At 44.4% G+C, this 15,729-nt stretch overlaps 1 protein-coding gene across 3 annotated transcripts in view; it reads left to right on the top strand.

Moving 5' to 3' along the window:
- The window catches only part of LOC141121639 (von Willebrand factor A domain-containing protein 5A-like), a 101,616-nt gene extending 86,203 nt beyond the window's left edge, over positions 1–15,413 (top strand). For all 3 annotated transcript variants that reach the window (XM_073611314.1, XM_073611304.1, XM_073611293.1), the window contains exons 19-21: positions 8,697–8,857; positions 13,629–13,755; positions 15,041–15,413. In XM_073611314.1, the coding sequence (XP_073467415.1) occupies positions 8,697–8,857; positions 13,629–13,755; positions 15,041–15,120 (368 nt within the window). In that variant the 3' untranslated portion in view covers positions 15,121–15,413. The remainder of the gene's footprint in view (positions 1–8,696; positions 8,858–13,628; positions 13,756–15,040) is intronic.
- Positions 15,414–15,729: the final 316 nt, after the last annotated feature.

Below are 15,729 nucleotides of genomic sequence, written 5' to 3'. Positions count from 1 at the left end.
AATAATAACATCTAGTAAACATCATTTATTTATTGACCAGAAATCTGTAGAACAATGCTATACCTGGCTTCATCTGGGCTCCTCCACTTCTTCCTGGCTGGAAGTCCCAGGTTGGACATCGGAAGCCTCAGCTGGGGTGGAAGATAGGGTGGAGGAAGAGTGGAGAGGGATTCCCTGACATCAGTCTGGATTGACAGAAAACAAAGTCTCTCATAGTACCACAGCCTGGGGACATAAATGTCATCTGCTGCGGCTCCGGATCTCTGGGAATCCGCGACCTTATTGCGCTCCCTTAGATAAGTGCTCCTCAGGCCACCAATTTTGGCTTTTAAATAGGGGATGTTTGCCGTGGGGACCACCGGCTTCACCAACTCCAGCAGTTTCTCCAGCGCTGCCTGCCTCTTTTGTTTATTATTATACTGCGGGTGTTTCACCTGCCACAGACAGGGCCGCTCCCTGTATTTGTCTGTGAACAGGGGGAGGAAATTGTGGTCATTGAAGCCATCCATTTTATCTGCAATACGCAAGACAAACCCTAATGTCAGGCGAAACTCTCCTAATCTTGTCCCAATATAGGCCTCAATCTAGAAGCAGTATAGGCCCAAGTTTAAATCTTACCTTCGTTATAATGATCGGCGCCTCCGATACTCCTTCCTCCGCTCACAGATCGTACGTAATACGCACGCGTAGTACGCTTTATACACACTGTGCATGCGTGAAACTCCGCCGCCCTGACGTTCATTCTAGTCTATTCCCCGCCCTTTCTCATTCGGCGCAGTGGGGGAAGAGCACATGGCGGAGACACAGCAGGTGCGTGCTAATTAGAGCAATGAGGAGGAGGAGGAAAGCCCAGAGCCAGAAATGTCCCGATCCCAGAGGAGACGATTTAAGGCCTCAAATATGTCCTTTGGGGAGATGTTGGAGATGGTCGACATCCTGAAGAGGGCCGACTATGACGGGAAGTATGGACCTTACCCCAACCCCAATTTCAGAAAGGCCAAGATCATGGCGAAAGTTGTGAAGAGTCTGCAGAAGAATTCTGGGGTACGACGATCGAAAGATCAACTCAGGAAGCGGTGGTCAGACCTCAAATTAAGGGAGCATGAGCAGTACAGAAAGGTCCGGAGAGTGCTGCAAAAAAGTAAGTAGTTGTCCTGTGTTCCTATTCTTTATTCTTGTAACTAAAATAAAATGCAAACTAGATTCTGTGTAAGGAGAGGACACTCAGCAGCTGTTTACACATCTGGACACTGGAGCACTAGTGGGGGGGGCACCAGAACACCCGTTTTATTAGGGGGCCCACACAGGTGCTCCAGTGTATACTATAGGTGTGACTCCATCTGTGAACCTTGTACAAAACAGGTAAGTATTCAAGCTTGACAAAGGAAAAAAATATTTCTTCATCTTGCAACTCTGCCAAAACAGACAATTGTACCCCACTTCCAAGCAATGTTTCATATTCCTATTTCTGTCATAAAATATCTGTGTGTTAAGTATACCTATTTTTTTCTACATAGGGGAAAAAAAAAAACTCGGAGGACACCACTCATCCGAGGAGACAACAGACCCCCCACCTCATGAGGAAGTGGAAATCCACCAAAGTCAACAGGAGGAGGAGGAAGGAGACGTGATGGAAATTGTCACCACAACAGGTGAGTGTCTGCGACCACAGGCTCAGGTAAGAAATGGATGCTGGCATATTTATAATACATGGTGGTTTTTTTTATATATTTTTAGGTGATCGTGATGTTGTGGATGAAGGACATTTCACCAGTGAGAGTGCACAGATCCTGATCAGGGAGATCATGGGGTGTAATAGGGACTTGGAAAACATCCAGAAAAACATCAATGATGATAAAAACAAAATTAAGAACATCATTGATGTTTTAGGGAGAGTTTAAAACCCCTTGAAATCCCTAATGTAGTTTGCATTTTTTCCACAAAAAATTGTTGCACCTTTTTTTACATAGTGTCGAAAAGCCAAATTTTGAAGATGCACACAGTGTGTCAACATGTGCTATCTGCCATCACGGGAGATCAATGGACGCGTTTTGTGGGTGCAACCCCTTCCTCAATAATAAAGTAGCTGAGAGGAAGGGGTTGCACCCACAAAACACGTCCCTTGATCCCCCGTGATAGCAGCTAGCACATGTTGACATTCGGCAATTTGTGCATCTTCAAAATTTGGCTTTTCCAGGGGTGACTTCACCCCATCTGAAGGCAATATCAAACACAGTTTATAAATACTCATGTCTGATATTGCCTTCAATTTATAACAAAGTTGAACTTTGTAAGTTCCAGATTTGTGTATTTCTTGTTGGTTTGAAACATGCCTGTTTTACCTTAAATGGACATTTCTGCTTTTATTAATGTGACCAAAAAATTGTTATACAACAAACATGTTGGTTTGTTTTAAAAACCTTTTACAAATGCACATGTGATTGTGCTGGTATTAAAAAGATTGATAATCAAGAATGTGTGGATTATTGTTTCAATGCTCGAAAACTTTTTTTGTGGTTAAATTGTGGTTTTCTGTGACAGTGGGGGTTATTTCCTAAGGGCAAATCCACTTTACACTACAAGTGCAGTTTCAGTGCAGTCTCAAGTGCACTTGTAGTGCAAAGTGTCTTTGCCTTTAGTAAATAACACCCAACAATGTTTTCTAATGTTACCCAATCATGCCATTTTCAGGACTACCCACATTTCAGTCAGGGTCAGCTAAAAGAAACACAAGCAGTAATAAATGTCAGCAAATATTTTAGTAGGTAACTATTTTTTTTATTTAAAAAAAGGCTCAGACATTGTCTGGCATATTGATGCCCCCCCCTACCCGCAAAGTATTCAAGGTATCTTAGACGGACCTCGCGGGCACTTGGGGGGGGCAAGCCAGGGCGGCCAGCCTCAAGCGCCGTCAGGTTTGCTTCATTTCCATGAATTCCGGGCTCAGGCCCCACTGAGGCAGCATAGTTGGCAGAATTTCGCCTTAAAAAGTTGTGGAGAAGACAGCACGCCAGGATGATATGATTCAGTTTATACTCCGCCATGTGTATGGGTGTAAGAATTAGACGGAACCGGCTGGCCATAATTCCAAACGTGTTCTTCACCACTCTTCTGGCTCTGGCCAGCCGGTAATTAAAAATCCTCTGGTCCGGGGTCCTCATTGGGAATGGCTGCATAAGATGGTCCCCCAGTGCAAATGCTTCATCTGCAACGAAGACGAATAGGAGTCCTTCCACATTGTCTTCTAGAGGTGGCAAGTCCAAGCTGCCATTCTGGAGACGCCTGTAGAACTCTGTCTGGGCGATGACTCCACCATCTGACATCTGGCCATTCTTGTCCAGGTCCACATACAGGAACTCATAAGTAGCCGACACCACTGCCAACATCACAATACTATTGAACCCCTTATAGTTGTAATAGTATGACCCCAAGTTGGGTGGTGGGACGATGTGGACGTGTTTCCCATCAATTGCCCCTCCACAGTTAGGAAAGTCCCACCGCTGGGCAAAGTGGGAGGCCACAGTCTGCCATTCCTGTGGGTTGAAAGGAAACTGTGGAGTCAAACAAGAAAAATAAATTAATCATTTTGCACATAACCATGGAAAGCAGATTAGACACAAGTGGACTACACGAGGTGAATATAAGCTCAGGAGAGCATGCTGGGGAGGTAAGTGAAGACAAATATGTAAGAAGGACAAAAAAAAATTACATAAAAAACCAGCATGCATGAGGACAAAGGGGACATTCACAGCATATTACAATCATGGTAATTAGGGAATGAGGAAAGAAATACAATATATTATCAAACATTAAATACAATAAACTTTGATATTAAAGGATAAAAATCTTACCTTAATATACTCCTTCTGCAGGACCTGGATGATGGCAGAACAGGTCTCCTGGATAATGATCCCCAGAGCCTGGGGGAAGATGCCTGTCGAGAACTTGAGGTCCTGCAGGCTTCTTACCGTCGCCAAGTACCGCAGGGTAGCGACTAGCTTCTGCTCCGGAGTGATGGCTTGCCTCATGCAGGTATCCTGCCTGCTGATATAAGGGGTCAGCAAAGCCAACAAACGGTGAAATACGTTGTCCGTCATCCAGCGAAAGTTCCTGAAATAATCAAGATTATTCTCATGGATCTCATGGAGCAAAGGCATATGACAGAACTGGTCACGCTGGAGCAGCCAATTCTTGGTCCATGAACTCCTCCCCACCCTGTTCATGGACTGAACTTGTGTCAAGGTAAGGACCCTAACACCAAGCCCCCGCACAGCACGAACTCTACTAGGAGTACGTATACGCACCATGGCTAGAAAACGGTCAGCTGCTCAGAACGAAGTAACAGAACGCACTGAAGAACAGCAAGGCCTGTGAAGAGCGACCTGAAAAACAGTAACGAATGAACAAGAACACAATGACAGAGTCAAGGGTAACTCGCTGCACGCACTGAAGACCAGATACAAACCCACAAGCACAAACTGAACAGCAGAAAACGATCTGAAAACCACGAGTCTGAAAAAGCGTGAATCGTCTCTCACCAAACTTTTATTAACACAAGATTAGCAAAAGGAGCCCAAAGGGTGCTGCGCTTGGTTCTGAACTGACAATTTTGTGCGACCGTGTGTATGCAAAACAAGTTTGAGCCAACATCCGTCGGAAAAAAATCCATGGATTTTGTTGTCGGAATGTCCGATCAATGTCCGATCGTGTGTACGGGGCATAAGTGTTACAAGGTCTCAGGTGTGAATGGGGTGCATGTGTGTTCAATTTGGTGTTATCGCTCTCACTCTGTCATACTGGTCACTGGAAGTTCAACATGGCACCTCATGGCAAAGAACTCTTTGAAGATCTGAAAAAAAGAATTTTTGCTCTACATAAAGATAAGAAGATTGCCAAGACCCTGAAACTGAGCTGCAGCATGGTGGCCAAGACCATACAGTGGTTTAACAGGACAGGTTCCACTCAGAACAGGCCTTGCCATGGTCGACCAAAGACGTTGAGTGCACATGCTCAGCGTCATATCCAGAGGTTGTCTTTGAGAAGTAGATGTATAAGTGCTGCCAGCATTGCTGCAGAGATTGAAGGGGTGGAGGGTCAGCCTGTCAGTGCTCAGACCATACGCCGCACACTGCATCAAATTGGTCTGCATGGCTGTCGTCCCAGAAGGAAGCCTCTTCTAAAGATGCACAAGAAAGCCTGCAGTTTGTTGAAGACAAGCAGACTAAGGACATGGATTACTGGAACCATGTCCTGTGGTTTGTATAGACCAAGATAAACTTATTTGGTTCAGATGGTGTCAAGTGTGTGTGGCGGCAACCAGGTGAGGAGTACAAAGACAAGTGTGTCTTGCCTATGGTCAAGCATGGTGGTGGGAGTGTCATGGTCTGGGACTGCATGAGTGCTGCCGGCACTGGGGAGTTACAGTTCATTGAGGAAACCATGAATGCCAACATGTACTGTGACATACTGAAGCAGAGCATGATCCCCTCCCTTCAGAGACTGGGCCGCAGGGTAGTATTCCAACATAACGACCCAAAACACACCTCCAAGGTGACCACTGCCTTGCTCAAGAAGCTGAGGGTAAAGGTGATGGACTGGCCAAGCATGTCTCCAAACCTAAACCCTATTGAGCATCTGTGGGGCATCCTCAAATGGAAGGTGGAGGAGCGCAAGGTCTTTAACATCCACCAGCTCCGTGATGTCATCATGGAGGAGTGGAAGAGGACTCCAGTGGCAACCTGTGAAGCTCTGGTGAGCTTCATGCCCAAGAGGGTTAAGGCAGTGCTGGAAAATAATGGTGGCCACACAAAATATTGACACTTTGGGCTCAATTTGGACATTTTCACTTAGGGGTGTACTCACTTTTGTTGCCAGTGGTTTAGACATTAATGGCTGTGTTTTGAGTTATTTTGAGGGGACGGCAAATTTACATTGTAGCAAAGTGCCATTTCTTCAGTGTTGTCACATGAAAAACTATAATAAAATATTTACAAAATTGTGAGGGGTGCACTCACTTTTGTGAGATACTGTACATTTTGAAAATTGATCAGTCCTGATGTACTAACATCCTATCTCATGTCTTGAGGCCCTAAATTGCCAGGACGATACAAATATCCCCCCAAAATGACCCCTTTTTTGGAAGTAAACAGTCCAAGGTATTTATGAGGAGGAATTGTGAGTTTTTTTGTATTTTTTTGAAAAGTAAGAAATTAAATTATATATATATATTTTTACACAAGTTATTTCTAACACACAGCATGAGCATACTTACAATTACACCCCAAAACACATTCTGCTATGCTTCCTGAGCATAGGGATATCACATGTGTGAGACTTTCACAGCCTAGATGCATAGAGGGACACAAATTCCAAGGAGCACCTTCAGGAGTTCTAAGGGCATAAATTACGCATCTGATTTCCTGACTACCTATCACATTTTGGAGGCCCTGAAGCACCAGGACAGTGGAACATAAATTACACATCTAATTTCCTCAAATCTATCACATTTTTGGAGGCTCTGGAGCAAAAGTAGTGGAAATCAGTGGGTACACTGGCTCTGCTGACACTGGTTTGGGTATGGCGGTGATCAGGATGCTGATATGGGGTATGACAGTGATCAGGATGCTAGTATGAGGCATGATGGTGATCAGTACGCTCGTATGGGGTATGACAGTGGTCAGGACACTGCTATGGGGTATGGCAGTGATCAGGATGCTGGTATGGGGGAGTGGCGGTAATCAGGACACTGATATGAGGTATAGCGATGATCAGGATGCTGGTATGGCATATGGCAGTGATCGGGATGCTTGTATGAGGTATGATGTTGATCAGAAAGCTATTATGGGGTATGGTGGTGATCTGGGTGCAGGTATGGTGGTAATCAGGGTGCTAGTATAGGGTATGGTGGTGATCAGGACACTGGTATTGCATATCGCGGTGTCCAGGATGTTAGTATGGGGTGTGGTGGCAATCTGGATGCTGGTATGGCGGTGATCGAGACGCTAATATGGCGGTGATCAGGACGCTGGCATGGCGGTAATCAGGATGCTAGTATGGGGTATGACAGTGATCAGGATGCTAGAATGGGGTATGGCAGTGATCAGGACACTGGTATGGGGCATGGCAGTGATCAGGACACTGGTATTTGGGTAGGGGCAGTGATCAGGATGCTAGTATGGGGTATGGCAGTGATCAGAATGCTGGTATGTGGTATGGTGGTGATCAGGACACTGATATTGCATATGGCGGTGTCCAGGATGTTAGTATAGGGTATGGCAGTGATCAGGACATTGGTATGGTTGCAATCTGGATTCTGGTATGGCGGTGATGAGAGTACTGGTATGGGGTATGGCGGTGATCAGGACACTGATATTGGGTATGACGGTGATCAGGATGCTGGTATGAGGTATGGCTGTGTTACTGTGAGCACTGGTCCTTGGGACACAGGTGACAGGGGCCTGGCTGCACTCCTTATTAGTATTATACTGGGGCAATGATCAGGGACAATGGGGGCAGGCTGGCACTGCAGCCTGTGAGTGTACATGTAGTGTGATAGGCTGATGTACACTCACAGGCTGCAGTAACGGTTCTTACAGCTGATCTCTTTGAGAACAGAGAGAACCAATGTTTACCTTCGGTTTCTATTGTTTACCATGTGATTGCTGTGATTGGACACGCATGAGCCTCTGATGCTGGGGGACATATGGGTACGTCCCCTCGCATCAGTGCTGCTCCCGTTCAGCTGTTTATATACATGGGCCAGACGGGAAATGGTTAAAGTGTATGTAAAGCAAAAAAAAAAAAAATCTGCATACACATTTCCCCATCTTTTATCCATTAAAATGCTTCAAGTACAGTAAAATAACCATTGATCTGCCAGAAATCCAGTGAGCTTCTAACTTCCTGTTTGGGTCGGCAACACTGAAATCCACAGTCATCCCTCCCCTTGTTATATCCTGCCCAACAACTGATTTTCACCCATCTCTGCCATTTTCCAGCCCTACCCAGATCCTTACGTTGATTTCCTACCAAGCAAAACAATGCCATTGCCTTGACTCCCAGGAGCCTGCCCTCACACTGCATAGGGAAAGGGCTCTTAGGGGACGTAGTTCTGGGGGGGGGGGTGTCTGTATAAATAGGAACAGAGCTTCCCTGTAAGACATTTACAAGTTTGGTGTCGATGTCAGAGAAAGGCTGTTTCTTACTAGAAAAATATGAATGTCGGGACATGGTCTAAACTGGGAGAGGGAGATTTGGGGTTGAATTTTGGAAATGCCTGGAAATACCCTTTAATGTCCCATGCTGTGACAAGGCTTTTAACTTATCCACATGCCTTCTCCGTGACCCTCTCCAATTTCTGATATTCTAAATGGGTGACACTGCAGGAGTACAGCTGGGAGATGGGGACAGAGCGTTGTCACCTTAGAACAGGAAGTGCCTGAACAAGGACCTTCATGGCAGGATCAGCAGGGATTATTTTAATGAAAATGAAAGCCTCAGATAAAAAAAAAAAACTTTTTGGAAATTTTTAAATGAGCTTAACATGTTAAAAAGATTACTTATATATTAAATTATTGTTCTGGGTTTAAATTCACTAGAACTGTTTGGTTTTTTTTTTGTTTTTTTAAAGTATATGTGTTATCCTACCTTTGTTACTTTATTATTATGTTTTTTTGTCTGTTTTCAATCCCTGCCAGCACCTGCCCCACCCCCACCCCCACCGGCAGTCCTAGAGACCCCCGCTCTTGTGAGGCTGATCTCCCTGCAGAATGCGGACGGATCCTGGAACCTGACCCCCCAAATCTCTGCTGTCCTGGGAATATCTGAGACAGACATAAAGACCGGGAACCCCAACCAGGTATTCTGTTAACGACCATAACTGCAATATTTTATGTTTACCTGAGAAAATCATTTTTTAATTATATATTTTTTTAATTTCTGACCAAAATAAAGAAAGAAAGAAAAGAAACATGCGTACTTACACCTATCTGCAGGTGATATTTGATGGTTGACTTGCAGCCTCCAAAATCCAAATCAGTCCCTTTTGGGTGATGTCTGGTCAAAGACATGCTGGGAGGTTAATTGGCTTCTGTCCAAAATTGGCCCTAGTATATGAATGTGAGTTGGGGACCTTGGATTGTGGGCTCCTTGAGGGTAGGGACCGATGTGAGTGTACGATGTATTCGTGGGGCGCTGCGCAAATTGACGGCGCTATATGGGTACCTTAAATAAAAATAATAATATAATAGATGAGCATCTTAATGAGACACAACGTACAGGGATAGGGACAATTGTAGACACGCACCCACACTCACTCAGGTTGAACTGGATGGGCTGGTGTCTTTATTCAACCTTGCTAACTATGTAAGTGCTTGGCAGGAATTCAGAACCCAGAATTAACCACTTGACCCTCTGGGAGATTTGCCCCACTTCGTGACCAGGCCATTTTTGGCTTTTTAGCACTGTGTTACTTTAACTGACAATTGCGCGGTCATGCAACACTGTACTTAAATGAAATTGATATTTTTCCCCCACAAATAGAGCTTTCTTTTGGAGTTATTTGATCACCACTGGTTTTTTTTTTTGCTTCTTGTGCTATACAGTACCTAGAAAAAGTATTCATACCCCTTGAAATTTTCCACATTTTGTCATGTTACAACCAAAAACGTAAATGTATTTTATTGGGATTTTATGTGATAGATCAACACAAAGTGGCACATAATTGTGAAGTGGAAGGAAAATTATAAATGGTTGTATCCAAATTTTTTACAAATAAATATGTGAAAAGTGTACGGCGTGCATTTGTATTCAGCCCCCTTTACTCTAATACCTCTAACTAAAATCTAGTTGAACCAATTGCCTTCAGAAGTCTCCTAATGAGTAAATAGAGTCCACCTGTGTGTAATTTAATCTCAGTATAAATACAGCTGTTCTGTGAAGCCCTCATGGGTTTGTTAGAGAACCTTAGTGAACAAACAGCATCATGAAGGCCAAGGAACACACCAGACAGGTCAGGGATAAAGTTGTGGAGAAGTTTAAAGCAGGGTTAGGTTATAAAAAAATATCCCAAACTTTGAACATCTCATGGAGCACTGTTCAATCCATCATCCGAAAATGGAAAGAGTATGGCACAACTTCAAACCTACCAAGACATGGCCGTCCACCTAAACTGACAGGCCGGGCAAGGAGAACATTCATCAGAGAAGAGCCAAGAGGTCCATGGTAACTCTGGAGGAGCTGCAGAGATCCACAGCTCAGGTGGGAGAATCTGTCCACAGGACAATTATTATGCAGCGTACACAGGGGCAGACTTTTTGACAACAAAGGTCCGACAGTCTCTCCAACTGACTTTTTGACAGAGTTACGACGGACTTTCGATGGACTTTCTAACAATCGGACTTGCCTACACACGATCACACCAAAGTCCGACGGATTCATACGTGATGACGTACGACAGGACTAGAATAAGGAAGTTCATAGCCAGTAGCCAATAGTTGCCCTAGCGTCGGTTTTTGTCCGTCGGACTAGCATACAGACGAGTGGATTTTTCGACCGGACTCGAGTCCGTCGGAAAAATTTGAAGCATGTTCCAAATCTAAAGTTCGTCTGATTTTCGACCAAAAAAGTCAGCTGCAGGTCCGATGAAGCCCACACACGGTCGAATTGTCCGCTGGACTCGGTCCGACGGACCAGTCCGGTTGAAAAGTCAGCTCGTGTGTACGCAGCTTTAGTTGTGCACTCCACAAATCTGACCTTTATGGAAGTGCGACAAGAAGAAAGCCATTGTTGAAAGAAAGCCATAAGAAGTCCTGTTTGTAGTTTGCGAGAAGCCATGTGGAGGACACAGCAAACATGTGGAAGAAGGTGATCTGGTCAGATGAGACCCAAATGAAACTTTTTGGCCTAAAAGCAAAATGCTATGTGTGGAGGAAAACTAACACTGCACATCACCCTGAACACACCATCCCCACCGTGAAACATGGTGGTGGCAGCATCATGTTGTGGGGATACTTTTTTTCAGCAGGGACAGGGAAGCTGGTCAGAGTTGATGGGAAGATGGATGGAGCCAAATACAGGGCAATCTTAGAAGAAAACCTGTTATGCCGCGTACACACGGTCGGACATTCATCGGACATTCCGACAACAAAATCCTAGGATTTTTTCTGACGGATGTTGGCTCAGACTTGTCTTGCATACACACGGTCACACAAAGTTGTCGGAAAATCCGATCATTCTGAACGCGGTGACGTAAAACACGTACGGCGGGACTATAAACAGGGCAGTGGCCAATAGCTTTCATCCCTTTATTTTTTCTGAGCATGCGTGGCACTTTGTGCGTCGGATTTGTATACACACGATCAGAAATTCCGACAATGGATTTTGTTGTCGGAAAATTTTATAGCCTGCTCTCAAACTTTGTGTGTCGGAAAATCCGATGGAAAATGTGTGATGGAGCCCACACACGGTCAGAATTTCCGACAAAAAGGTCCTATCACACATTTTCCATCGGAAAATCCGACCGTGTGTACGGGGCATTAGAGTCTACAAAAGACTTGAGACTGGGGCGGAGGTTCACCTTCTAGCAGGACAACGACCCTAAACATACAACCAGAGCTACAATGGAATGGTTTAGATCAAAGAATATTTATGTGTTAGAATGGCCCAGTCAAAGTCCAGACCTGAATCCAATTGAGAATATGTGGCAAGACTTGAAAATTGCTGTTCACAGACGCTCTCCATCCAATCTGACAGAGCTTGAGCTATTTTGCAAAGAAGAATGGGTAAAAATTTCCCTCTCTAGATGTGCAAAGCTGGTAGAGACATCCCCAAAAAGACTTGCAGCTGTAATTGCAGTGAAAGGGGGTTCTACAAAGTATTGATTAGGGGGGCTGAATACAAATGCCCCCCACACTTTTCACATATTTGTTTGTAAAAAAAATTGAAAACCATTTATCATTTTCCTTCTTCCTCATAATTCTCTGCCACTTTGTGTTGGTCTTTCACATAAAATGCCAATAAAAATCCATTTACCATATATACTCGAGTATAAGCGAGGCACCTAATTTAACCACTAAAAACTGGGAAAACTTATTGACCCGAGTATAAGCCTAGGGTGAGAAATGCAGCAGCTACTGTAAGTGGAAAAGAGGGTCAGCAATGCCCATCTGCAGCCTCACTGTGCCCATATACATGCCTCACTGTGCCCATCAGACCGGTCACGGTCTGAGCATGACACGGGCTGATCAGGTATGCAGATGGACACAGACTCGAGTATAAGCCGAGGGGGGCATTTTCAGCATAAAAAAATGTGATGAAAAACTCGGCTTATACTCGAGTATATATGGTATGTTTTTGGTTGTAACATGACAAAATGTGGAAAATTTCAAGGGGTGTGAACTTTTTTAAAGCATGAAATGAAAAAAGACTGAAATTTTTGAAAAAATAATTGATTGGTTTACGTGAACATTATGCTGCGTACACAAGATCGGAATTCTCATCGGAAAAAGATTTGACGACTTTTCCGACGGAATTTCGCTCGAGCTTGGCTTGCATACACACGGTCACACAAAAGTTCGCTGAACTTCCAACCGTCAAGAACGCGGTGATGTGATGTACAACATTACGACGAGCCGAGAAAATGAAGTTCAATGCTTCCGAGCATGCGTAGGAATTTTGCGTGTCGTACTTGCATACAGACGATCGCATTTTCGGATAGGAACTTTTTCCGAGCAAAAAATTAAGAACCTGCTCGCAATCTTTTGCTGGCTGGAATTCGGCCAGCAAAAGTCCGATGGAGCGTACACACGGTCACATTTTCCGACGAAAAGCTCCTTCCAGTCTTTGGCTGGCCCGAATTTCCGATCGTGTGTACGCGGCATTATAGAGAGTCTACAAACTATGGGATGTATACTGGAATGTTTATTTATTTATTTTTTTTTACTACCCTGTTTCCCCCGAAAATAAGCCCTACCCTGAAAATAAGACCTACAAGCCCTTTAACTAGGGCTTATTTGGGGGGGTAGGGCTTATATTGCAGCCATCACCGACAATCACGCTAGGTCTTATTTTCGGGGAAACTGGGTAGTAATGGCGGCTATCAGTGACTTATAGTGGGAGTGTGATATTGTGACAGACAGTCAGACACTAACAGTGACACTAATACAGTGATCAGTGCTAAAAATATGCACTTTCACTGTACTAATGACACTGACTGGGAAGGGGTTAACATCAGGGGCGATCAAAGGGTTTAATGTGTGCCTAACCAGTGTTTGTGTGTACTGTGTGTGGGGCTTTTTACTAAGGGATGTGCTTTGCAGGGAAACCAAAACCGGCACATCCCCGCTGACAGGACAGAGCTCTATATTGTTTACATACACAGTGCTCTGTCCTGTCTTCCTCCTCTCCGATCAGCGGGTGCCAGTGGTCACCCATTGGCAGGCACCCGCTGATTGGCTTGTGCTGTGCGCTCCCCCTACCCCCGAAAAGCAGAATCACATATTTATGTGTGATTCTGCACAGTCAGCCCGCACTGTGGCAGTAAAGCTTACATTGTGCGTTCGGCAAATGGTTATACAGATATGTAACATTTCAGGTCTTATATAATGAACTTCTCCTTCCCTCCTCTGCAGAACGTGGAGGTGTCGGTGTGGGTGACGGTCCTGGCGGTGATTTGGCTTCACACCACCTGTGTGGATCAGAGAGAGGAGTGGGAGCTGCTGGAGGGGAAGGCCGTCTCCTGGGTCAGGGCTAAAGCAGGTAAGTGCTGAGTGCAAACTACAGTGCCATCACTGACCAATCAGAATACACCTTTTACTGAAATCACTCCCACAGGGCAAATTCAGATTTTTTTTTTCAATAATTACATCACTTTGATCTTCTCCGTCTAGATAATTATCCTGCGTTTTTTGATTTTTTTTTTTTGTACAAAATGGCTTTTGTTTCTGAAATTTGAAAGCATTGTAAAGACTGGCACTGTGTAAAGGCGAGAGGGGGGAGGGGGGAGGGTTGTGATGTATATGGAGAGATTGTGATGCAAAGCAGGGCTGAGATATAAAGGTGGGCGCTGTGATGTAATGGGATTTCAATTTAAAAGGGGGGGGGGTGGCTATGATGTAAAAGAGGGTACTGTAATATAAAGGGAGATGCAATTTAAAAAGGGGATACTGTGATGTAAAAGGGGGGATCTAGATGTAAACGAGGGCTCTGTGATGTAAAGGGGAGACTATGAGGGGGGCTGTGATGTGGGGACTGCAATATAAAGGGGACTGTATTGTGAATGGGATCTGTACTGCAAAGAGGGGACTGTTATGTAAAGAGGAGCACTGTGATGTAACAGGGGGGACTGCTATATAAAGGGGAGGGGCTGTAATTTAAAGAGAAGCACTGTGATGTAACAGGGAGGGCTGCTATATAAAAGGGGGGGGGGGGGGCTGTAATGTAAGGAGAAGCACTGTGATGTAACAGGGGGGACTGTGATGTAAGGAGGAGCACTGTGATGTAAAGGGGAGACTATGAGGGGGGCTGTGATGTGGGGACTGCAATATAAAGGGGACTGTATTGTAAATGGGATCTTTACTGCAAAGAGGGGACCGTTATGTAAAGAGGAGCACTGTGATGTAACAGGGGGGACTGCTATATAAAGGGGAGGGGCTGTAATGTAAGGAGAAGCACTGTGATGTAACAGGGAGGGCTGCTATATAAAAGGGTGGGTTGTATTGTAAATGGGAGTGGTACTGTAATGTTAAGAGGAGCACTGTGATGTAAAGGGGGGGGGTGTGATATAAAAAGGAGCACTGTGATGTAAAGAGGAGCACTGTGATGTAAGGTGGGCTGGGATATAAAGGGGAGCACTGTGATGTAAAGGATGGGACTGTGATGCATAGGGGTTTATGTACAACGACTGAAGGGCAAGTGGGTAATAAATAAAATGCTGTATTACATTGTGTCCTTTATATCTGCCAAGATGAATTCCAGATTGTTAATTTATCACCCATTATTCTGCATCCGGAATAAATAAAAGTGACATTTGATGTGTCCTCAGGTTCCTCTCTGGGGGAATTTGTCAGAGTCGGGAACAAGCTGCTGAAATTCTCCGTGGACCCCAAAGTGTTCGGCCTGTAAGAGGAGACGTCTGGAGGAACCAAGATGGCGGAAGGATTCTCCTGATGGATTCTGGAATCTTCCTGGAATGTCGCTGCATCTCCTTTTTTACCTAACCAGTTTTGTGCCTTTGTACTCCACTCCTGTATCTGTGAGCGATACCAAAGTTAGATGTGTCAAGTTTACTATTTAGGGAATAATAACGGTTTGTACTATTTACATGTCTTTGTTCTTTACTATTCTGCATACTCTGCAATGTTCAGAGAAGTACTTTTCTGCAGTATTGTTTAAAGGAATAAACCACTTTATATGTTTCCATTGTCTGTATATCTAATAAAGTCATAGCGGGGCTCCCCGTTAAACTGGAATACCTCTCAGTGTAGTAATAGAGGCCGAGGACTTCTCCCTTCCTCACAGTCTCAGTATTAATCAGAGATGTGTCCTTGTCCCACTGAGTGTTCTTTCAGATATAACACTGCTCATTAGACATGTGCAATTGGTTTTGTTCCGAATTTGTTTAACGAATTTCGACAAATTCGTAAATATCCGAATTAACTAAAACCCGTTTAACGAATTTTTCCAAATTTACAAATTTATGAATTTCCGGATTTCGAATTTACGAAATCCGGA

The sequence above is a fragment of the Aquarana catesbeiana genome, linkage group LG01 (assembly GCF_042186555.1).
Source record: "Aquarana catesbeiana isolate 2022-GZ linkage group LG01, ASM4218655v1, whole genome shotgun sequence".
NCBI classification, from domain to species: domain Eukaryota; kingdom Metazoa; phylum Chordata; class Amphibia; order Anura; family Ranidae; genus Aquarana; species Aquarana catesbeiana.
Note: the sequence above shows the minus strand (reverse complement) of the source record. Positions and strands in the feature narration are given on the sequence as shown.